General features: G+C 36.3%; 1 protein-coding gene across 2 annotated transcripts; it reads right to left on the reverse strand.

Annotated features, from left to right (window-relative positions):
* Positions 1–1,068: 1,068 nt before the first annotated feature.
* On the reverse strand, positions 1,069–19,147 carry LOC306879329 (E3 ubiquitin/ISG15 ligase TRIM25-like). 2 transcript variants are annotated; one of them, XM_079432171.1, is made up of 11 exons: positions 18,479–19,147; positions 9,082–9,177; positions 8,702–8,935; positions 8,331–8,499; positions 8,188–8,214; positions 6,586–6,666; positions 4,331–4,441; positions 4,174–4,230; positions 3,837–3,935; positions 3,152–3,211; positions 1,069–3,071 (listed from the first exon to the last, which is right to left on the reverse strand). In XM_079432171.1, the coding sequence occupies exons 1-11, from the start codon at positions 19,070–19,072 to the stop codon at positions 2,539–2,541; spliced, it is 2,061 nt and encodes a 686-aa protein (XP_079288297.1). In that variant the 5' UTR covers positions 19,073–19,147; the 3' UTR covers positions 1,069–2,538. The 2 variants fall into 2 exon arrangements, with proteins under 2 accessions (XP_079288297.1, XP_079288298.1); XM_079432172.1 differs by lacking the exon at positions 3,837–3,935.
* Positions 19,148–25,263: the final 6,116 nt, after the last annotated feature.

The following is a 25,263-nucleotide window of genomic DNA, read 5'->3' on the forward strand; positions in this document are numbered from 1 at the left end:
TGTTACAGAAGTTTTATGTATTGTTATGTGTGTGTATGTTTCACAGTCTTGATGGTTTGGATTAACCCTTTCATTGCTGAATCCCTCAAATCCAAACTGCCAGAGGGTTACTGTAATGCATGTGCTTGCTGTGCACCGTTTTCCTGATGCCACGGGGGTGGCGGTTGCACTGACGGCTTGGGTCCGTCATCGCTGCTTGCAGCTTTAATTTATTTTGTGTTTTGCATACGCTGATTATCAGGCATTTTTATTGTTTTATTCATAATTCAGTTTTCTCCACATTTCCATAGAGATTTATGTTTTTATGCATCCTGCTTGAGTAAATTTTACTTTGCCTAGAATATAACCACCGTAATAGAGTTTCTGAGTATTTTCTTTAGTCCAACTCTTCCAAGTCTTTCTGCTTTCATTGCAGTTGTAGCATAAGAACAGTAATGTTCTTGAAAAACTAAGACAGGATAGAAGAGAAAAACAGCTTTTGGAGTGGTAGTATGTAATGTTACTAGTTTCATATAATTATATCTACATCTGTGGCTTTCCTAATGGTAACCCGATTAGTATGAGGTTTTGCTGATGTAATGTATTTGAGCAGTTTATAATTTGATTTAGTTCATTTCATGTTCAGAGTGATGTTAATGAAACAATCTTACAGATTGTTAAAGAGAACCGTTATCTAGATAGCAGCCATTTTTCATACATAATTTTGAAGATTTTGATACTTTTTTGGAAGCTAAAAGGTTTAAAAAAGTGTTACCAAAAGTCATTCCTTGGGAATACTGATAGTTTAGTGAGTGTTATATGAAATGGGATTCTCTGTATTGAATACTGAAGGTTGAAATATTTTGCACTGACCTCTGTACACTAGAAACGACACGAGGAAAACACCCATGGCTTATGTCTTGTTTTTCAAACTCAGACAAGGCCTAGTTTTTATTTGACAGTAGCTGCTCCTGGCATTGTGATTGTGTAACTAGGCTTGTTTGTATACTCAGATAGCATTATTACAGGTTGAGCCAAAACATTTCATTGAGTTAGAACAAAGAATTCCTTGGTCAAAAATTTGGTTCATTTTTTTTATTGTAATTATATATATTTTTTTTGTTCAGCACTGAAAACAACGTGAGCTGCACAAATAAACAATCACTATTACAGGAGCAGGATTAAGTCATCCCAAAACAATTTCACAAATGTGATCAGTACAACAGAAGATTAGAGAGAAAGAACAATAAATCTAGATGATGTTATATTTATTCTTATAGGAGACTTGGTCATGGAATGCCTTTATTGGTATCATTCCGATATTTTACTTTATGTATATTTTGCTCCTCAACAATGTACAATATTTTCATTTAAATTTTTTAAATAATCAGTTACACTATATGATGTATCAACCAAAATTGTAATATTGTATAAAGCAAACAATAAAATGCCTACTAAACTTTAACTAAACTTTTATTTTCACTATTAACATTTTTAACAGACATTTAACACTTGTTGGTTTGACAGAATTGCACAAGTTTAAAAACGGACTGGACCCAGCGAGGATACTTTGATCAGGAACCAATACAACTCCATCTGGAGCACACTGCCTGTGGACTTTGCCCATGTGATAAAACCAACAAATGTCAAGTGTGATCATGTGAAGTTAAACACTTCAAACAACTCACAAGTTAAATCTGCAAAAATAAAATGTACAGAACAAAGTAAGATTTAATGTGTCAACATTTGCAAACTATATACGTACACTGAAATGTCCCTTTTCTGGATCAATTGTTGATGTTAATCATAGAAATTAAGTCAAATATTTTTGAATAAGGACCACTAAACGATTCAATTGACTGTTGTCTTGTGCCGTTTTCAACTTCAGTATTTTCAGCATAGCTGAGCTAGTGTCTCTTGCATCACTCTGCAGTCTTGTTCCTCTTAAATCATTTCAGACTAAATCAATATTTAATTTACTTTTATTTGGCAAGTAGCCATATAATAGGAAAACAGTCATTATTGCAAATGCAATACAAACCCCTTCACTTTGTTGAGGTTTATTGTGTAGTGACTGCATTAGACTTTAAATATCATCCGTCCATCCATCCAGTTTTTTTTTTTTTTTTTTTTTGGTAAACATTAAAAGACATTACCAGGCATTTATAGATTAAAACTGCTTTAAGACTGCTTTATGCATTCTGTTCAGTCACAACACACCTAAAGTAGCGTTAAAAAGATTATTTGCATCAAACCTGGCTTGATTAAACCCCATAAATGAATATTCTGACATCTGTTACTCATGCTCCTGTCGCTTCAAACCCGTTTCAAAAGACTTTTGATCATCTTTGGAACAAAAATTAAGATATTTGTAATATACCAAAATGATTTTTGCACATCTATTGAAAGTCCTTCATAGATCTCATGAAGTTTGAACATTCTGGTTGTGTGGACTCACTGAATGAACACAAAGATGACATAATATTAAAAATCTCAATTTGTGTTCCAAAGATAAACAAAAAATTCATTAAAATGAATATCAGTTAGATTTAGATACTTTCAATTGCTGAGCTTGGACAAAGAGACAGAAGAGCCATTTGAGAAGATCCAGAAAGCGGGATACACAGCCTCAGTGAAAGGAAAGACAAATGTGTGGAAAGGGTAGGCCCGGTCTTGCACAGTATAGAATGTTGCACTTCCCTCATCACAGTCCAGCAAGACGCCCACGCGGCTTGGGTTGGGATTCTGCAACACCGTCTCGATGCTGTTGTGCCATGCAGAAAGCTTCACGTTAAACCACTCCACACACCAGGAGTCTGCATTACGCCCCAGACGGCTAGAGGGACCCTTGCGGTCAATTCTTCCATATGCAAGTCCCAATCCGCAGAAGTTGTTACTGCTCATTTTGATCTCCCAATAATGACGGCCCTGAGAGAAACCCTTGGTGCAGAGCACCTGGGAACAGACAGAAAAGCGAAGGGGAATATCTGAATAATGAGCTGGGTCGTCCGAGACTGACGCTTTGGTGTTGTTTTCAGACAGGGAGATCCGCTTGTGAGCTGTTCTGACATCAAAATTGAGGATAGTGCCATCTAGAGAGAAGAAACAAGCATATAGATGTAAAAAGTGATGAACGTGAACAAGTGGATAAAATCTAAACTGTCAAACTCACATTTAAGAAGGTCACTTCGTTTAACAAAGTTTAGCACAGCTGGTGAAGTAGCAGTTGGATCTGTAATGAGAGAAAGAGGAAATAAAAAGCTTTCAGAAATCACTAATGTATTGCCTCCAAAGCATTAGTATAACAAATCCAAACAATCAGGGGTGCATTTCCTAATAGCACTGTTAGCCAACTATGGCTCTTCTGTCGCTATCCACAAAATTCAACAATTTGGTGTTTCATGAAACCATAGTTTCAACAAACATTTGCAAACAGGGTCACAAACTTGTGTGGTGGAACTATAGCTCTCAACCTGTGGTTAGAATGACAGTTTCTTCATAGATCATGCTCAAAGGTACAACATACATGCATGCAAATGCACACACAAAAATAAATAAATATATATATATATATATATATATATATATATATATATGTTTTAGTGTGTCAACAATCAGTGTCATTTTTGTAGAGTACACATGTGCATTAATTAATACTACTTCGTTGTGTGGGACCTGCACCCCTGCATGACTTTCAATAATTAAAAAATGCCTGGTGAGATCTATTTCTTTTCTGTTTCTGGAGTAGCATCTGCAGTCTATTCTGGAATTACAGTAAATTGTACAGTTTTGGTATATAGCCCTTATAGTAAAGATTCAATATAGGAGAGCATGATTGAAGAACTTTTTCCACATACTTATGTCAGGTATGTTTACAATTTTAGTTGAGATGTCAAGCAAGTTTTCCATGCTTTTGGAGAAAACAGGATTTGCTCCTTTAGAGCGATTCCTAGATTCTGGCAAAGAGGATATACATATAAATGTTAGAATAATTTCTAAAAAATATTAACTTGATACACATTACTTTTCAGAACAATTTGAGGAAATCTCTGCGAAACTGAAACTAACACAGGCCCCTCCTTTTTTAATCAAATGACTAGGTGTGAATATGTTCAACACACGTAACAGTAATCAGACAAACAGTAATAATCAGTTGTAAAATAATGAACATATGGAGGGGTAGTCAAAACTTACTGTTTGGCTTCTGGTCTTTGCGCTCTTTGTTATCCTTCTGATCTTTAGCATTATTGCCTATAAAGAAATAGAAGAACAATGAGAGGATGGTATACATTTTAATTGTTGTTTATGGCTCCAAAACATTATTTAAAAAAAATATAAGTAGTTGGTTTACTGGAATTTTTCTGTTTACTTCCTGAAGCCTTGGGTTTGGGACCCTGGTTTGGACTGGGAGATCTCAAACGTGCTGAAGGGTCATACCACGCAATCGGTGCCTTTTGCATCCCTAAGAAATAATCAAACATAGAATTAATATAACAACAAATACATTTGTGATTTAAAAACACACCAATATTATGTATTCGATCATCAATATTACATCAAATTAAAGTCAATTAAATATTATTTTAAATAATTTAAATAGCATTTATGCTGGTCAGGGTACGGTAAGGTTTTTGGCCTGTCCCTCACTTTGATTTTTCTTTTTCAGCAGGACTTTGAATTTGCAAAATAATGGCAAAATGATATAAAAATCACATTTGCATATTGTTGTAAATACAGTTTCATTGTTAAGCATTTTTTTTTTGGCATAAGTGGACATTTTTTTATAAATTAAAAATCCCCTGATTTCATGTGAGCCCTGTTACCCTCATCAAAAAAACCTTGTAAAATAAACTGTAATGTAAAATAATGTTCTGTTTTTGATGATTTATGAGGCTTGACTGGGGGGGGGGGGCATCATGCAATGTCAATACTGTTACCATTTTTAAAATGTACAGGTACATCTAAAAAAAATGTGAATATCGTGAAAAAAACAATATATTATATAGATTCATTACACAGAGTGAAATATTTCAAGCCTTTATTTCTTAAAATTTTGATGATTATGGATTACAGAAAATGAAAACCCAAAATTCAGTGTCTCAGAAAATTAGAATATTACATAAGATCAATAAAAAAAAGGATATTTTAAACAGAAATGTCAGGCTTCTGAAAAGTATGTTAATTTCTATGCACTCAATACTTGGTTGGGCCTCCTTTTGCATGAATTACTGCATCAATGCGGCGTGGCATGGAGGCAATCAGCCTGTGGCACTGCTCAGGTGTAATGGAAGCCCAGGTTGCTTTGATAGCGGCCTTCAGGTCATCTGCATTGTTGGGTCTGGTGTCTCTCATCTTCCTTGTGACAATACCCCATAGATTCTCTATGGGGTTCAGGTCAGGCGAGTTTGCTGGCCAATCAAGCACAGTAACACCATGGTCATTGAACCAGCTTTTGGTACCTTTGACAGTGTGGTCAGGTGCCAAGTCCTGCTAGAAAATGAAATCAACATCTCCATAAAGCTTGTCAGCAGAAGGAAGCATGAAGTGCTCTAACATTTCCTGGTAGATGGCTGCGTTGACTGTGGACTTCAGAAAACACAGTGGACCAACACCAGCAGACGACATGGCAGCCCAAATCATCACTGACTGTGGAAACTTCAAACTGGACTTCAAGCAACATGGATTCTGTGCCTCTCCACTCTTCCTCCAGACTCTGGGACCTTGATTTCCAAATGAAATGCAAAATTTACTTTCATCTGAAAAGAGGACTTTGGACCACTGAGCAATAGTCCAATTCTTTTTCTCCACAGCCCAGGTAAGATGCTTCTGACGTTGTCTCTGGTTCAGAAGTGGCTTGGTAGCCCTTTTCCTGAAGACGTCTGAGCGTGGTGACTCTAGATGCACTGACTCCAGCTTCAGTCCACTCCTTGTGAAGCTCTCCCAAGTGTTTGAATCAGCTTTGCTTGATAGTATTCTCAAGCTTGCGGTCATCCCTGTTGCTTGTGCACTTTTCCCTACCCAAATTCTTCCTTCCAGTCAACTATGCATTTAATATGCTTTGATACAGCACTCTGTGAACAGCCACACCTTTCAATAATGACCCTCTGTGATTTACCCTCTTTGTGGATGTTCGTCTTCTGGATCATTGCCAAGTCAGCAGTCTTCCTCATTATTGTGGTTTCAAAGAACAAGAGATACCCAGAATTTATACTGTAGGGATGGTCATTAATTGAAACTCAAATGTAAATATTATATTAATATTTTGAGATACTGATTTTTGACTTTCATGAGCTGTAAGCTCTAGTCATCAAAGTAAAAATTTTTTTTTGAAATGTTTTAGTTTACTTCTAATGATTCTAAAATATATGAAAAAACAAAAATGTAACTTTTTAAAATTAGACATTCATTTTTTTTTAGATGTACCTGTAAATTTAAACTTTTTTTTTTTTATATTTAATATAATCAATATCAAACAAAGTGTACAACATGTGCTTTTGTGAACTTGACTATTAGCTAGAAATGAGAAAATTTGTTTGAAACCGTAAAACCTGTTACTGTCAGCCCTGTTACTTTTCAGAGTAACGGGTTTTGACGTGGGTTACTTACACATGTCTCTTGGATTTGGCAGGAGGGCAGGAATCTCACTTGGGATTACTTGGAATTGGTTCCGAACTTGGAATCCTAGACCTAGAGCATTAGAGAAGTGGTTCAAATCTTCTGGCAGCAGATTTATTAAGAATAAGGCCCTATGGCTGAGTGATTTTTCTGATTTTATGAATTAATTTGAATTTAATTGATAAAATAGTTTTGCCACAATTGTATTTTTTATAAATCAAGGAACTGTAAATACGACATCACAACTGTAAATAGAAATATTACCAAATGTATTACTAGAAAACAATGATCCGATCACATGAAGGTGCACGTGATTAACCGCTCACGTGTGATGCACTCTATGAAGGACCGAAAGCAGAAAATATTTCTAGGTGCTATTCACACTTGTGCTTTTGCGTTGAAAAAGATATGACAGGAGCAGTGGAATAGGGAAAAATGCAAGGAGATGGGATCTGAACTTCTAATAACTCGAGCACAGCGTTTTTAGAATGCCGTTTCAGGCTCTGCAAGAGATGCGAGTGCAATGGTCAAATGCGTCCATCAAAAGCATGTTTAAATAGAAAAAACTGAGCAGTGGAACGCAAAAACCTGTAAAAATAAACTATGTCTGATATGTTTGCATGAAATAGTCTACCGAGACAATAGTCTACTGGTCTTACACTTTTAGTGATTTTGAATTTGAATTGCCTTGAATTTTGAGATTTTTTAAGCATTTCTCTTGTATTATTTCTTAACATACATGTTTAAGACAAGCTTGTCAAATAAGTGCCTTCATATTTCATGCATCTTTACTGTAAAAAAGATATCTAACAAGTGATTAGTTTTACATTTATATCATGTTGACAACTTAGGCCCCGATCAGAGAGAACGCGTTTTTCAGGTTTGAAAATGCACGGGGCAATGGACTGCCTTTTTTTGACTATTTTTAAATTTAGAAAAGAGAAGTGCGCTGCGGTTTTTTAAGTTTCTAGCCAACCTCTGAATCAGCTGTCCTGTCAGTCTAATAAAGGATTTATATCTTTGATTTGCTGTTAAGTAAACTGCCATATTAGCAGAAACTTTAAACATGGTAGTAGTTGCGGTTCGTGAAGTCAGCTCCGGGTAATCTGTGACAATCACCACAAGCTTCTCCATCATTGCAGTCTCCGGACGTTCTAAGGCACAAGGCACAGCAGGTGGCTAAAACGCAAGGCCCCCGGGGCACATAAACAGCACACAAAACGCTCACTGCCAATAGAAAACAATTTAAAAAAAGGCACCTCTCACTGGAAAAAATGCAATCTGTCTGATCGGGGCCTTAATATGTGGTACACTTGGAATAGAACTTTCTTTAACTAGATGGTTAATATAGAGAATGTTACTTGAATCACGTTACATTTTTTAAGGTGACTTAAATGTTAGTTAAATGTAGTTACATTAAGGTGACTTAAATGTAAATAAATGAAAATCAAGATTTTATTTTTTGCCATATCACTCAGTCCTAGAATAACCTCAACAACATATAACTGGCAACATAATCACTTGTATAAAAATGCTTTATATGATTAGTATGTCCCAGATTTCCACAACTATTATTTCAAAACACAATCTCACCTGTGCCAAGAACAGCTTTCTCAAACTCTGTAAAAACACATGTATATGAGAACTCTAACACCACACATAGTCATAGTGTATGCTTACTGTACACACACATCAAAACATGCTGCACAATTTATACAAGCTCTGCACTTACACACCTGGTTTAAGTACAGAGATTCTGTTTTCTAATGGCTGCTCCATTAATTTGGTGATCCACTCCTTCAGTGCCACTGCAGAGGAATGATAAGCTATCACCTCTTTACTTTCCACACTCAAACGAGGGTTATGGGGCTCAAAATTTACCACAGAGGGCAAATCCACAGAGGCCTGTGACAGAGATTGGTAAAGTCAAGAATACAAATATAAAATCTACAAATCTTGAATTGACTTGTACTTTTTGTAAGAGATCCTAGACCAGCACTGGGCTTCACACACAATATTTAATCATATATACATCTAGGGCACAAATAACAGTACCAAAAATGAAAAAATGTATTTCAACATTTGGGTCACATAATCTCTGCATCACCTTTAAGAACGCTAGTGACTGCGACTGGTCCAGCAGAATGTTGATCTCAGATTTGGTCCTACTCATCTTCTCGACGTTCTCATTAAATTTCTTTATCAAGGAGACCAGTTTGTTCTGACCTTTCTCCTGTTCCTTATCGATAGCAAGCATGGCTTCTTTCTCATCTCGGTCAATCATTTCTCTAATCTGCCTGTATTCCGTCTCAAGAATACGTTTGCGGGTTGCAGCTAGGTCCTGGGAAAGCAAACCCAAAGGAAATGAAAGCTCCACATGCTGACATATGTGATAGTTAAAACTGTATATGCACATCTTGTCACCTCTTACAGTACCTTAATCTGATTCTGCTAAAGAGTCCAAAGGAAAAATAAACATTTCCAAACCTTTAATTTGATTTGTTGCTCCTTCATCTGTATGACAACCTGCTGATTCTTGTCAGTTTTGACTTCAAGGATGTTGAGCTTGTCAGTCAGGTCAGTCTAAAAAAAAGTTAAGAATGACAATTTTAGGGAATCCCTTAATTGCCGTATTTTTAAAACCACACAATCCTAATAAATGTTTACATATCAAATAATACAAACCTTTAAAAACAAACAAGCAGATATTATAATTATTGGACACTATGCTTCTGTTATTTTGCTAAGAGTCTGTTTAAGTCAGTACGTCTAAGATATATACATATAAAAAACATTGTCAAAATCTATTATTGTAAAGGTAAGGACGTGATGTGTGGCCAAGTATGGTGTCCCAGAATTTGTGCTCAGCATTTCACCCATCAACATGCACACACAGGGAGTAGTGATCACACACACACACACACACACACCTGGAACAGTGCCTGGTACCTTGCTCAAGGGTCTCACCTCAGTTGTGATATGAATGGTAGAAGAGAGCGCTATACATTCACTCCCCCCACCTACAATCTCTGCTTCTCGAGACGCAAACCCACAACCTTTGGGTTACAAGTCAGACTAATAAAAGTGTTGTATTCTGTTGAGCTGCCTTTGAAGCTGTTCCATAATTGATGAACTTTGCAACATTGACACAGTTATTGAATAGAACTGAATAAACAAAGGACTTAATTGAGCTGAAAATTCTAAAACTGCTTTAAATAATTTCATATTTGATTAAATTTGCAACATCCTCTGCCATTGAAATAAACTGAAGCAACATTGAACTCGTTTACTTTTTTACTCATGATACTAACTGAATTTAATTTGTTATATACTTGGTGGACTGCAAAACTGACAGAACTAAACTGAATCAACACTGCCTAAATTAAGCTGAATAATGTCTTCTGTAGAACTGCTCTTCAGCTGAAATTTAAGTCATTTTAGAATTTAATTTTGCGACACGGTATGTTTTGGTGAAGCTAATTTGAAAATCTATATAGTATAAAATAGCTATAGTATACAAATAACCGTTGTGGTCTGAGTATTGGTAGGTTTAGGAGTAGGTGTGGGGGAGGGGTTAGGATTAGGGAATCAGGTAGCGATTTTATAATAGTTCGGTAAAGTTGGCAAGATATTGACAGATTCGACTTTTCCAGATCAATAAATCGTGAGCAAAACGTTTTTAATACACAAATGACGCCTCTTTTTGTAGTGATGTAGAAAACGAGCTACAAGCGAGGTTTCCTCAAAACAAGCTTTCCTCCGCTCTGTATAAAATATGTTGATCTCAATGCCCTGGGATCTGAGAGACAAGTCCGAAGGGACCGTCTGCAAAGTGCCAAACGCGAAAAATGTTACTAATAAAATACTCAACTTTACACTAACACACTCTACTTTCACCAAATTCAGTTCACACATCACTGCCTTCTGCTGGTTATACTACAACACTCATTGCTTTGGCACATTTTTTTATGAATTTCTATTATGAAAAATAGTTAATAACTTCACCGTAATTGGACATAGTAGTTCATAACTTTACTGTAACACTGTACTTTCACATGAATTCAGTTCACATATCGCTGATGGCTGCGCTCGCGGCCAAACCTTACAGTGCTGCGGGCCAGGCCGCCTCCTAGCTATCCTGCAGGTCCACCAAACCAAGGCACTCAAACAAATGCACGAGAGTAGTACTGACCACTTCAGCACAGGTTACACTCCCAAGTACCGAAATGGGCATGGCGCCGCAGTACAGTTCGCATGACCATCACGGCAACGCGTTGCCACTCATTCAGCCCCTGGATGGACCTTGTCTTTCTACAGGTCGGAGTGCCCTTAGAACAAGTGCCTCGGCATCTTGTTTGTCACGATGAATGCCTCTAATGTTGACTGCTTTGGCACATGAATGAATGAATGAATGATGCATTTATATAGCGCCTTATTGTGTATTGCTGTACACCCAAAGCGCTTTACAATCATGTGGGGGGTCTCTCCTCAACCACACACCAGCTACAGGTGGAGAGGAGAGAGTGATAGAGCCAATCAAGTGGATGGGGTCTTTTTACATCTCGTAATTATACATTATCACTGTAAGGGGTGTACCGAGTTTAGCTTTTTAAAATTATTTCTTAATGCGTTAAGACACTTTAAATTTTCATTATAATGGTTTTCTATGGGAGTAAAGTGCTTAACATGTTGTTTAGCATGTTTGCATATATATTCTGGGCTCAGCTGCTTGCAACATATTATATTTTATTAACAAGCTGTATACCGAATTTAGTCTTTATTTATTTATTTGGTCTTTATCACTGTCTTCCTCCATTCATTAATTGCACCATATTAAATGTTTTTACATTGCAATTAGAGAAAATTAAATTCAACGTGTTGCATTCATGTTCTGGGTTCATCTGCTTACCTATACATACATAGTAGGCCTATATATTTTTATAAACTATACTAAATATGGCCTTTTCATATCACAGTTTTTTTATTGCGATAATAACAAACAAATATTACAGATTACAGATATTACAAACATACTAAAATCCTTTCAATAATAAACGAGTTATGGTTTAATAGTTATTTTTCATATCAATGTCGTCATTCAATAAGCCACTTACGTTAAACTTTTCTTTATAATGGTTTTCTATGGGAGGAAAATGCATAATGTGAAAACTGTGAGCGTTGCTTTCATATTCTGGGCACATCTACTTACTTGTATACCTAGTTTGAAACATTCATAAGGTGTATACTGAGTTTTGTCTTTTAATATTACGTTCTTAATTTATTAAGCCACGTTCATTATTTTTATAACTCTTCTATGGGAGGAAAATACTTAACAAGAAACGGTTTATTGCTTTCATGTTCTGGGCTCCTCTGCCTGCAAAGTCCTTTTAGAAAGGCAAATAATATCCACGTAGCTTTAAGGTAAATATAATATTAGTCATATCAGCATTAGTATTGTTAATTTTTTTAAATTGTTGTTGGTCAATTAAATTTATGTTTTTTTAAATGACAAGTATCGGAATCGGTATCGGTGATACTGGCCCTGTATTTACTCAGTATCGGATCGATACCAAAATTTGCAGTGTCGCACACCCCTACTGAAGAGAACCGACTGTCTTCAGAATAGTTTTGATGGCATTTTCATTTGATTTGATAAAGTAGCGTTCATGAGCGGAGCTGCTTAGATTACAGCCATTACTGAGGAAACCGCTAGCTCTACCGCTCTCAAAGCGCCTCCTACTGGCAGACAATCAGATTGCATTTTCAATAATAAGCCAGTCTCCGGCAACATGTTTTCGTTGTTACTCAATTTTTTTTTTTTTTCTTCTGCAGCAACTCACTTGGAGTCAGAATAATTTTGTCTTTTGTCTTTTATAAAATTGTCTTTTTTTTGGGGGGGGGGTGAAGGAATTAATACTTTTATTTAGCAAGGATGCTTTAAATTGATCAAAAGAGATGATAAAGACATTTATAATATTACAAAAAATGTATATTTCATATAGATGCTGTTCTTCTGAACTTTCTATTCATCAAAGAAATCTGAAAAAAATCTGCTCCGCTGTTTTCAACATAATAATAAATGTTTTTTGAGCAGCAAATTAGAATATTAGAATGATTTCTGAAGGATCATGTGACTGGAGAATGATGCTAAAAATTCAGCTTTGAAATCACAGGAATAACTTGCATTTTAAAATATTTTCAAATAGAAAACAGTCATTTTAAATGGTAAAAATATTTCAAAATGCTACCGTTTTTGCTGTATTTTGGATCAAATAAATGCAGGCTTGGTGAGCAGAAGAGAATTCAAAAAACAAAAATCTTACTGTTCAAAAACTTTTGCATGGTAGTGCATGTTAGCCTACAGTTTGAAGTTAAAGATATTAATATTAATAAGGTGAGTCTGAGATGTTTATTTGAAAGTGATTTCACATTTCTTGTTTGTCTTCTAAATACAAATAAAAGATGAACATTAATTTATTTGTGCTGTCCCCCCCTAAAATATTATAAAGTTTTATAGGAGTTCATAGACTCGGCAAATTCATTTTTCGTAAGTTTGTAGGTACAGACATCTGTTGTGGGCATTCGTGGTAGTTTTTAGGAGGATTTTTTTAATAGTGTTCATATCAATATCGGAATTATATCGTATCGACCGAAATTAAGAAATCTATTGTGATATAAATTTTGGCCATATCTTCCAGCCCTAAGTCAGATACAGTACATGTCGCTGCGCGCCATCCACATCCTGGACATCCACAACTTCAATCGTGCAGCCGATGTGCTCTCACGACAGCTCGTGTTCCCCGGAGAATGGCGAATCCATCCTGAGACGATCCAGCTGTTCTAGGAGTCGACTCGGGAAACTCAGGTAAACCTGATTGCCTCCCTTGGCCAGTTGAATGACTCCCTGACCAAGGCCCCCTCGGCACAGACGCAATGGCGCACAGCTGGCCTTGGGCTTTACGCAAGTATGCGTTTCCCCCAGTGAGCCTTTTCGCACAGACATTGTGCAAGGTCAGTGAGGACGAGGAACAGGCCCTGCCGTTTGCGCCGTATTGGCCCACCGCGACCTGGTTTCTGAACTCATGCTCCTCGTGACAGCCCCTCCTGGTGCATCCCTCTGAGAAAGAACCTCCTTTAACAAATAGGAAAGACTTGAAGCAATCTTTCATTGAAGGTCGAAATCCCTTCTGTTAAGAAATCCTGTGGGGAAAGGAACAGCAGCTTGGCTATCTCCAGCAGCGTTATACTCCCCTCTAGTCCCTGCGGATACCAAGAGCGGATTTGTGCTGGGTAGTGGGAAGGTTATGACTTTGCGTAGCATTTATCTGACACCCAGCTGTTTGTCAACATTTGCTATGCCATAGGGTTGTGGTGCCCTATATGTCTTCACGAAATAACTTGTAGTGAGCGACAGACAGGGAAAGTCTCGGTAACGTATAGGGGTCGACCGATATGTGTTTTTCAGGGCCGATGCCGATACCGATTATTGTAGACCGATAACCGATATATTGAACCGATATATATGTCTGGTGTAAAAATTAAAATGAATGTCAAAATTAAGAATAAGAAGGGCTCTGACAAAAACCGCCTTCCCTAGTGTTGGTTGCACTTCTTACTCTTGTCTTCCCCCATGCATCCATCTACAACAGAGGTCTTCAACTCTGCTCCTGGGGACCCATTCTCCTGGAAAGTTTATTTCCAACTGGCTTCAGCACACCTGCCTGCAATTTTCAAGCAGTCTTGAGGAGCTTGATTGGCTGCTTCAGGTGTGTTTGATTAGGGTTGTAGCTAAAATCTTCAGGATAGTGGGTCCCCAGGAACAGGGTTGAAGACCTCTGATCTACAATAAGGGTAATATATAAAGAGAGAGTTAAAAGTGGGGCCACTGCATGCTTCATGATTAAGCCTATGAATACTAAATACTACAGCTAAACAGCTTGGGGAAATGTAAGTATTTGGCTTCAATAATTTACATGTTAGAAATGTGTGTGTAATAGCATAACCTCTCATAATTCTTCATTAATTATTTTCGGTTGACTAAATCATAACCTACAAGAGGTGACTATTCAATTCATCATCTAATGCACATCAGTTGATTAATTTAAAAAGCGCAATGTATATAATAAGTGTAAATAATTTAATTGTCTTCATAGCTCCATTGTAGAAGTTGTGAAGAAGACCGCAACTATTTTAATGAAACTATAACACTAATAGCCTGTTATAGGCTCACTTGGTTCAATAGCCTATTGAAATGTCCCAATTTCCGTCATCATAATCTTGGCCTATGTGACAGTATCTTAATCTTGGCCTATGTGACAGTATCTTAATCTTGGCCTATGTGACAGTATCTTAGTCTTGGCCTATGTGACAGTAATTTCCATTAGTTTTCATTTACAGAGCAGTGCAAATGAAGGCATAAAACATTAATTTAATTTATCTTTTAATCAAATGAGAGTTAAACTATTTTTTGTCAAACAAATGTTTACTATTAAAATTAAAACATGTAAGAAATAGCGTATTGTGTGATTGTTCTTTTAAACAAAAGTTGCAATAATTGTAGTAGTATTAGTAAATAAACCGAACTTTTATTTTGACGGGTTGCCATGAGGACCTCTTAAGTTTCTGTAGCCTATTTATGATATGACGATCGTTTTACTCAAACGAAACAGTCAAATGCTCATGAAGTAACTCTCAGAGCAGTTCTGGGGATGATGTTCATGTATTTATGTCCTCATTTAGTGACATGGCAGATGCGGAATACACCGCGAGCGTCGCGCACTTCTGTGTGTGTGTGTGTGTGTGTGTGTGTCAAAATCGCGCGTCTGTGCCTTTCACATATACAGAGACACGCCGAACATGCAGAATTCATATTTAAATAGTCTTTTTGCAGCTTAATGTTTACAGATAGTCCATATCATGAGTCGATTTAAGTGTACTGACCTACTTTTGATTAATTCATCCAAACTTTGACTAATTCCGTGACTCCGCGTTATACAGTAAATTCCATATGACTGGATTCCGCGATTCCCCCTGCGTTTCCCCCATCTCGGAAACCATAAATAGATAATATTGAGGTTTTTACAACTTCAGTGTAGTGGATTGTAATTTATTGCAACTTGTGCAAGGTCAGCTGCTGCCTTTGAGAGATAACTGATGCGTGAAGCAGCACCTGTTAGCAAGCGCTTTCGGTGTGAGAGCGCCTTTAGTCTTCCACGTTGATTGGTCGGACTCCTGACTCTCAACAAATCAGATGCGCGGTGGGCGGAGACTGCTCTAGGCCACAGAGTGGTGAGTTCCGACAGGCTGCATCAGAGCCAAATAGCGCGTTTCAAAATTAAATAATTTTATCGGCACATCGGTTTTGAAAATGACCGATGCCGATTATCATAAAAATGCTTAATATCGGTGCCAATAATCGGCCAGGCCGATAATCGGTCGACCCCTAGTAACGTACGTAACCCGCGTTCCCTGATGGAGGGAACGGAGACGTTATGTCCCCATGCCACAATCTCGAACCATGGCTGGCAGCCAGGGACAAGTTCTCGGATGAAAGTACAGTGGGTTACAGTGAAGTTATTAACTATTTTTTATAATAAAAAAAATCATAAAAAATGTGCCAAAGCAATTATTTTCAAAATGAGTGTTGTAGCATAACCAGTAGGAGAGCAACGATGTGTAAACTGAATTTGGTGAAAGTACTGTGTGCTACAGTAAAGTTATTAATTATTATGTCCAATAACGATGAAGTTAACTTTTTCATAATAAAAATTTATTATTTATTTAATTAATATTACTATATTATAATAGAATAATTATATTATATTATTTATTTAATAAAATTGTTTATTGTGTGTCTCGTGTATCTTGTCAGTGTCTGCGCTTGCTTGGACATTTGTTGTGGAAAAATAAGGAAAGTGTGTTCAGCTAAATTCAATTAGTATTTCGTTAGATGGGTATAAAAAAAAAGCGTAGTTTACCGCGAGCAGTTGTCGTGTGAAGGCCTCCTCATGTGATGACCGAAGAGTGTAAAGACCAGCGGCTGAGGGTATAAGTATCACTTTTGATTTCTCCTCTTTTCTACTACTTGTTTCACTTCTGTTTCAGTTTTTATAACCATTTCTTACTATGTGTGATCAAGTTGTTGTTTTTCGCATGTGTGTTTGGCAGTGTTATTTCTTAGATTTACTGATAAACTATACTGTCGTGATTTGTATTTGTTATATATTTTAATTTTAGTTAAATAATGTTTGAATTTATTCTGTATAGGTCTTTTAAGTTTTAGTTTTTTTATTTGAGTTATTTTAATACTTAAACAAACTAAATGTAAATGTAATGATATATATATATTGAATTTATAAATGTAAATTATAAACATATACTGTACATATATATAGTTGTTGTTTTTTGGTGTTTGGCTTAGTGTTATGTTAGAATCATTATTATACTCTTATACCTTTTGTTCTTTAATATTTTGAATTGTTTTTAGCTTTATTTGTTTTTTTTTTTTAATTTTGTTGTATGCATTTGTCATTTTTATTTAATTTCTTTATTTTTAAAATGTGTATAGGTAGTATTTATAAAGTTTTAGCTTTTAGTTTTGGATCTGTTTTTAGTTGTTTTAATACTACAATTGATTGCTTCTGTTGTCCTCATTTGTAAGTCGCTTTGGATAAAAGTGTCTGCTAAATGACTAAATAATAATAATAATAATAATAATAAATGTCTCAAAGCAATTACTTTCACAATGAGTGTTGTAGTATAACCAGCACGAGAGCAGCGATGTGTAAATTGAATTTGGTCACACTACAGTGTGTTAAAGTTATTTAGTATTTTATTAATAACATTTTTTTGCGTTTGGCACTTTGCAGACAGTAACCTAGATCACTGTCTAATACTTGATGGCTGCTCTGTAAATTCTTCGTCATCACTTAGGAACCTAGACGTACTTTTTGATAGCAATCTTTCCTTCGAAAAACATGTTTCTAGCATTTGTGAAACTGCATTTTTCCATCTTAAAAATATATCTAAATTACGACCTATGCTCTCAATGTCAAATGCAGAAACATTCATGCATTCATGACCTCGAGGCTAGATTATTGTAATGCTTTATTGGGTGGTTGCTCTGCATGTTTAATAAACAAACTCCAGCTGGTTCAAAATGCAGCAGCTAGAGTTCTTACTAGAACCAGGAAGTATGACCACATTAGCCCAGTTCTGTCAACACTGCACTGGCTCCCTATTAAACATTGTATACATTTTAAGATCTTGCTAATTACCTATAAAGCCCTGAATGGTTTGGCACCTCAGTATTTGAGTGAGCTCTTATCGCATTATAGTCTTTCACGTCCACTGCGATCTCAAAACTCTGGCCATTTGATAATACCTAGAATATCAAAATTAACTGCGGGCAGGAGATCATTTTCCTATTTAGTGACCAAACTCTGTAACAATCTACCTAACACTGTTCGGGAAGCAGACATACTCTGTCAGTTTAAATCTAGATTACAGACCCATCTCTTTAACCTGGTTTACACAAAATACACTATCGCATTTCTATAATTCAAATCTGTTAAAGGATTGTTAGGCTGCATTAATTAGGTCATCCGTAACCGGGAAATTTGCATTGTTAAAAGCGCTATACAAATAATACTGACTTGACTTAAAAACTTTTGCTCGCGAGTTATTGATCCGGAAAAGTCGAATATGTCAATATCTTGCCAACTTTACCGAACTTTTAAAGTTCAGGGTAATATTTGCCAGGGGGTCAGAATTGGGCACAACACCTGCGTTTTTTACTGCCACAATAAAAGCACTAAACAGGATCATATCATATTTGTTCACATCCGTTTCTACATTCAGGTTTACAAATAAAGTTAGGCCCTACCTTTTGCTTGAAGCGTCGCTCATCTGCCGTGATAAACTCACAGCCTTTATGCATGTCCTGCAGACAGGTAGTGCAAATGCACCTCTGGTGCTGATTGCAGAAGAACTCCATCAGTTTGCCATGATCTGAACAGAGCCGATCCATCAGATCTGCCAGCGGATCACACAGTTGATGCGCCCGAAAAACGGCATTCTCCCGGTGAGGCCTGACATGATCCTCACAATAAGACGCCATACATGTCAGACAAGTTTTGACGGCTTTGGCTTCCATGCAGTTATCACATTTGATCGCATCTGGATCTTTCTTTTTCACCTCAAAATGTTCCTCGACGGGTTCAGAGACACCTGCTTTAATTCTATAGGCGTCCAGCACCGCGCTGAGGACGGTGTTCTTCTTTAGTTCAGGTTTGCTGGGGAACACCATTCGGCAATGAGGGCAGGACAGAGATGATATCCTGTCTTTCCATGTCGCTTCGAGACAGTTGGCGCAGAAACTGTGTCCACAGATTAAACTCACCGGGTTCTCGAACAGACATAAACAGATACTGCATGTCAACTCGTCCTCAAGACCCAGTAGAGACATACTATCTGCCATTGTGACACGTCCAAGCTAACAGCGATCACTGACAACACACCCGACTGCGCCCTTAGTGTAAACGAAACTGAACTCTTATAGGCGGGGAAACGAAACTTCAACCTCCACACGACACGGAGTCATGAATCAACTAATGAACTAAGAGTTGTCAATAGACAAAATATTACAGAATTAACTGCGATTGTTTCTAATTTTGAATGTACTATCCTTAGGCCATATGTAAAAAATATTTAATTTAAATAAGTACATTCTTTCATGCTACGTTTAAATGTTAAAATACAGTTTATATAAAAATAAATGTGATAATATTTTTTAAAAGCTGAAAATAAAAGAAAAATAAAACTGTAAGATTGTTTCTTTTTTTGCGTAAATGTACAAATATCATACAGGTTCTTCAAATGTACACAAGAGGGCGCTGTTTGCTTATAAAATCGTTGCTTGAATATTTGCTTGGTAAAAGCAGGACTAAAAATCTGTGTAGAGTTTGGAAGATTCTGAAGAACTTTTTGAAGAATCATTTTAGCATTATCATTATTTTATTTAACTATAGACTCTACGTCAAGGTGTTTATTACAGTTGCCACTCAAGTCCCTTCTGCAAATTGCATTCATGGAAAAAGACCACTTTTCTGAATCTGTGATCTCATACAGACCAGAAGACTTTTGTGGGTCATGGTGAATTATACTTTTTTTTTTTATTATTCTACAATCTGTATTTAGTATTCAACAATTTATTTTCTATGGTATTTATGAATTTCTCTTCTGGTTACAGATAGATATTCACAATATATATTTACAGGTATAGGCCTATTTCATTCATTCATTCATTAGCCTGTTTGAATTAATTATGGTCCAACTTTGAACAGAGATGTTTTGTTCAAGCACAGTTTTTAGGGGGACACTTTCAGAACCTTTAAACACTTTATACTATTATAATACTTATAATACTACTAGCTAACTTATTATTTGACTCATTTGCTGACCAATCCCCTCATGCCTCCATTCCTCTCTTGTCCCCTGATTCCACACACATTCTGAATACACATTATAGAGTATTAAACTCTAGTGTGAAACTTAGGAGAATACAAATTCCATCTACAATTGTCCTAACACTAGCACTGTCTATTCTATTTCTATTCTATCTACTTGTTTTCTGTTTATTCATTAAAATCTTGACCCTCTAACACTATTCTACTTCTGTCGTATTCTGGTTTTCTTTTTATTTATTATAAAAAAACTCAACCCTCACTAGTACTCGCTATTCTATACTTGTTTTCTTTTTATTTATTATTTTAAAACTTGACCCTCTAACACCAGTACTCTCTATTCTATTTCTATTCTATCTACTTTTTATAAATTTGAATTATATATATATATATATATTTGCATATACTGTGTTAGACTGTCCACGACTTGTCACAGCACTTACATATTGTTGCTCTTGTGTTGCTTTGATTGCTTCTGTTGTCCTTCTATTGTAAGTTGCTTTAGATAAAAGTGCCTACTAAATGATAAATGTGAATGTAAAAATTATAAAACTATTAACATTTTAATTATAATTTAAGTACAATTAGATTTGGAATGTTTATGGAGTCTAATTGCCTTTTGATGAATAGGTTAGCTAACTTGCTTAGTGACTTCACTGCCCTTATTCTAAATTTTAGAGGTCTAAATAAAGGTTCTTGAGTGTGTGTGGTCACATGTATACTGACTCTCAGTCTGGCACACTTTCTTTCTGCATGTTTGTGTGCATATTTATGCATATCACATGGATTTATTAATTTTTTTTACTTGTCCTTTAATCTATGATGCATTATTTTGTTGTTTGATGAGAATTAAGATCACATACCTGGAAGAGCTTAAAAAAATCCATACTGTGAGTTTGCCTCCATGCATCACATTGAGATCTGACAATTAATCCTATAAGTGTGACCCCTGACTTTGACATTTTCTGGCTTGGTGTATGACATGTTTGGCCGCGCAATGCTTAGCTTTATCTTACGTTGGCAGCTGATACGTCTCAGCAATAAATAATCCAGTGTTAAATGCAACCTAATTACACATGGAATCAATGACCTTTCTTCCGACAGGAAATACTTCAGGAAACCGCTAAAAGTTATTAAGGGCCACTTGTAATTTTAGCAGTACATTTAGCATAAATTATTTGAAGAACAGAGGACCATAATTTTATGATTTAGAAGGCTTCATATTTTAGGTTGGTCTGCCAGACATGAAGTGAAGGGCAATTTGGTAATGGATGTTACATGACAGTAATGGTCTGATCTGAATCAGTAGGTTCTCCTGTTTAATTTGGAGTATTGTATGTAACATCCACACATGATTTTTACTTAATCTAGATAAGGCTGATGGACATGGATCATGGATGACCAGTCACGAAGAGTTGACAGTCATGATAATTGTGAAATTAAAATGTGTCACTGTTTTAGGACAAATGGTAAAATATAAATAAAAAAGTCCATATAATTGTTAAACAATGCATCACATTTCTCTGGACTTCCTGTTTCAGCTTTGTTTAGTCTTTCACCCAGCAGCAGCACACCAGCCTTGTAGAGTGAAGAAGTCTTTAATGTCATTTCTGCCCACAGAGGAACTGCATTATAGGAACTAGAGACAAAGAGATGAAGAATACAAATTCTACTTCATGCTTGAACACAAAGTTGATGTTTGGGTTCAGGATGACCCTGACCCTGTCATTGAGTTGTGTGAGGGGTGGGTGTGTTTGACATTTGTGATGTGTTGAGTGTCCAGATGCTCACAGCAGGGATAACCTGCACCTCCTGCAGACTGTGGCCTTTTGGTTTCACACAGAAACACTCACACTGACACACTCGAGCCTTCATTAACACCTTACAGTGCCACTGGTAAACAGATTCCATTACTCCATTTAGACTCCTGTAGCGTTACCCTGGCTGTAACAGACAAAATATAGGGAACAGAAGAACCCTCAGTGATCTTAACCCTGCATACATAATGAAGATATTGTAAAAAGGTTAGTGTAACAGACTTTACAAATCTAATAGGTACAATTGCCTTGTAGCTTAACTTTTAGTTACATTTTACTTACAATTTATGACTTTATACTTATTGTTACATAAATACTTTTTTAAAGTAGACACTTTAATTATGAATAAACAAACAAATAAATACATAATACTACATGACAACTGCAATATTCTCTGTATGGCTGCATTCATATCACTATTTTCATCCTTTCCTCCTACATAGCCAAAAAACACATTTTGGCAATTTCTTGCAAATCACATTTCAATGCCTGAAAAATAATAATAAAAATGTATTCACACACACATTTTTATATGACCAGGATTTAGTGGGACCAAGAGAAAGCAATTTTTTGGTTTGTTCAAAGTCATACGTTCTTTATTAATCACTTTATCTCATTTGCATCATGGTATTGCAAAGTGAAGAAGATGGGCTTGATAGTCAAGCTCTTTATAAGCATTGTTTTCTTCTTTAGCTCTTTCCCCTCCCCACTCGCAGACACACAGACTTTCTTTAATTAGGTTGCAGAGTGCTCTGTGGCGTTATGGTTGAATGAAGGTGCTGTCACACAGACTCAGTTCTACTGCATACGCACAGACACAAAACATTTCCATTGAACTCAGCACAGTAATTGATTGTACTGGGACAGCCAGCAGGCTCTTTTTTTATTACCTTGTGTGTGTAGTGCACAAGTTAGTATTCCCTCTACAATTATTTTCTGTGCTTGTGTTTAGTATGAACAGAGACCTGCTACCGGTACTACCACTTCCTGCATCTACCAAATGTTTTTCTTATGTATACTTTTCTTGCATATGCCCTGACAACCCTGTCAGTAGTGCTCAAGTAACCCTTCATTTATATAACTTTTACGTTATAACACACTTAATAATAATTCAAAATTATATGCAATGGCAATTATTACAGTTATTTACTTTTAAACTAAACAATGAACTGACCAGAAAGACTGGGTAAGTGTAACAATTTGTTTGTCTATTGCAGTTGTTGACAGTTTCCCCGGGCGCTGCAGCATTGGCTGTCCACTGCTCCGGGTGTATGTTCACTACTGTGTGTACACTTGGATGGGTTAAATGCAGAACAAAAATTCAGAGTATGGGTCACCATACATGGCCACACACCACTTCCCTTTCCCCTTTCCGTTTCTTTTGAATAATAACTCAATGGGACTTTAGAAAACTTTTTGTATGCTAGAGTTTACTTAACATAAAAGATAGATAAATATGAAATGTCTTTTTAAAATCTTTGAAGTTGTTATTAAAATGATGAATAACTCAACCTAATAACTATACTTGCCCTACACTAATAATTTGCATGAACAAAAAAGTCAGTGAGGACCAGAAACTGTTTGAGTACCAACATTATTAAAAATATTTTATTTTGTTTTCAACAGAAGAAAGAAACTCATACATGTTTGTATCAACTTGACGGCGAGTAAATAATGACATAATTTAAATTTTTGGGTGAACAACAGTCCCTTTAATGTTACATTTTACAATCAGGAAGGAGGACGTTTAATGCTTTTCACAATTATTGTGTTTTCTCAACAATTACAACGTGTTGCACAGGTGAGGGTTTTCATTAGAGAATGTATGTTTGTATGTTCCATACATCTGTGATGTGTTCTCTGCATTTATTGACTCTCAAAGTGAGGCTTCTTCTCTACCACTACTATCTGTTCCAAAAACCTAGAGAACTGTCTATCTAGGAAGCATTTTAAGGCATCACAAGCACAGGCTGTGCCCTGTAGGAAACATTATTTTTTTACCAATTCACAGCCATTAAGGCACAGAGAGAGATGTATTTTTTAAAGTAAGACTGAGTTTGTTTGTCTATTGCATCTGTTGACAGTTGAATAATAACTTAGTGTGACTTTTATCAAATCATTTCATTCTAGAGGTTACTTCTCATCAAAGCTTGATAAATATGAAATATCTATGAGCAAACAGAGCCATAATTTCTTTCCTTAACATTTTTTTTTTCAAAGCATACTAACCTTGTTCCCTACTTTAGCACATACAGGTACATCTAAAAAAAAAAAAATTATATCGTGAAAAACTTTTGTAACTTATTTCAAAAAGTGAAACTTTCATATAAATTTTACATTCATAACATGTAAACTAAGACATTTCAAAAGTTTTTTTGTTTTAATTTTGATGATTAGAGCTTACAGCTCATGAAAGTCAAAATCCAGTATCTCAATATATTAGAATATTTATATTTGAGTTTCTTTAAACGACCATATAATCCCTACAGTATAAATTCAGAGTATCTCTTGTTCTTTGAAACCACAATAATGGGGAAGACTGCTGACTTGGCAATGGTCCAGAAGACAATCATTGACACCCTCCACAAAGTGGGTAAATCACTGAAGGTCATTACGGAAAGGTGTGGCTGTTCACAGAGTGCTGTATCAAAGCATATTAAATGCAAAGTTGACTGGAAGGAATAAATTGGGTAGGAAAATGTGCACAAGCAACAGGGATGACCGCAAGCTTGAGAACACTGTCAAGCAAAGCTGATTCAAACACTTGGGAGAGCTTCACAAGGAGTGGACTGAAGCTGGAGTCAGTGCATCAAGAGTCACCACGCTCAGACGTCTTCAGGAAAAGGAACTTTTCTGAAACACTTCTGAAACAGAAACAACGTCAGAAGCATCTTACCTGGGCTAAAGAGAAAAAGAACTGGACTGTTGCTCAGTGGTCCAAAGTCCTCTTTTCAGAAAAATTTTAATTTTGCATTTCCTTTGGAAATCAAGGTCTGGAGGAAGACTGGAGAGGCACAGAAGCCAAGCTGCTTGAAGTCCAGTTTGAAATTTCCACAGTCAGTGATGATTTGGGGTGCCGTGACGTCTGCTGGTGTTGGTCCATTGTGTTTTATCAAGTCCAGAGTCAATACATCCGGCTAACAGGAGATTTTGGAGCATTTTATGCTTCCATATGCTGACAAGCTTTATGGAGATGTTGATTTGATTTTCCACCAGGACTTTAGCACCTTCCCACAGTGCCAAAACATCCAAGTGGTTTTCTGACCATTATATTACTGTGCTTGATTGGCCAGGCAACATGCCTGACCTGAACCCCATATGGAATCTATGGGATATTTTCAAGAGAAAGATGAGAAACAGTCGATCCAACAATACAGACGAGCTGAAGG

This window comes from Barbus barbus (assembly GCF_936440315.1).
Source record: "Barbus barbus genome assembly, chromosome: 13".
Lineage (NCBI taxonomy): Eukaryota > Metazoa > Chordata > Actinopteri > Cypriniformes > Cyprinidae > Barbus > Barbus barbus.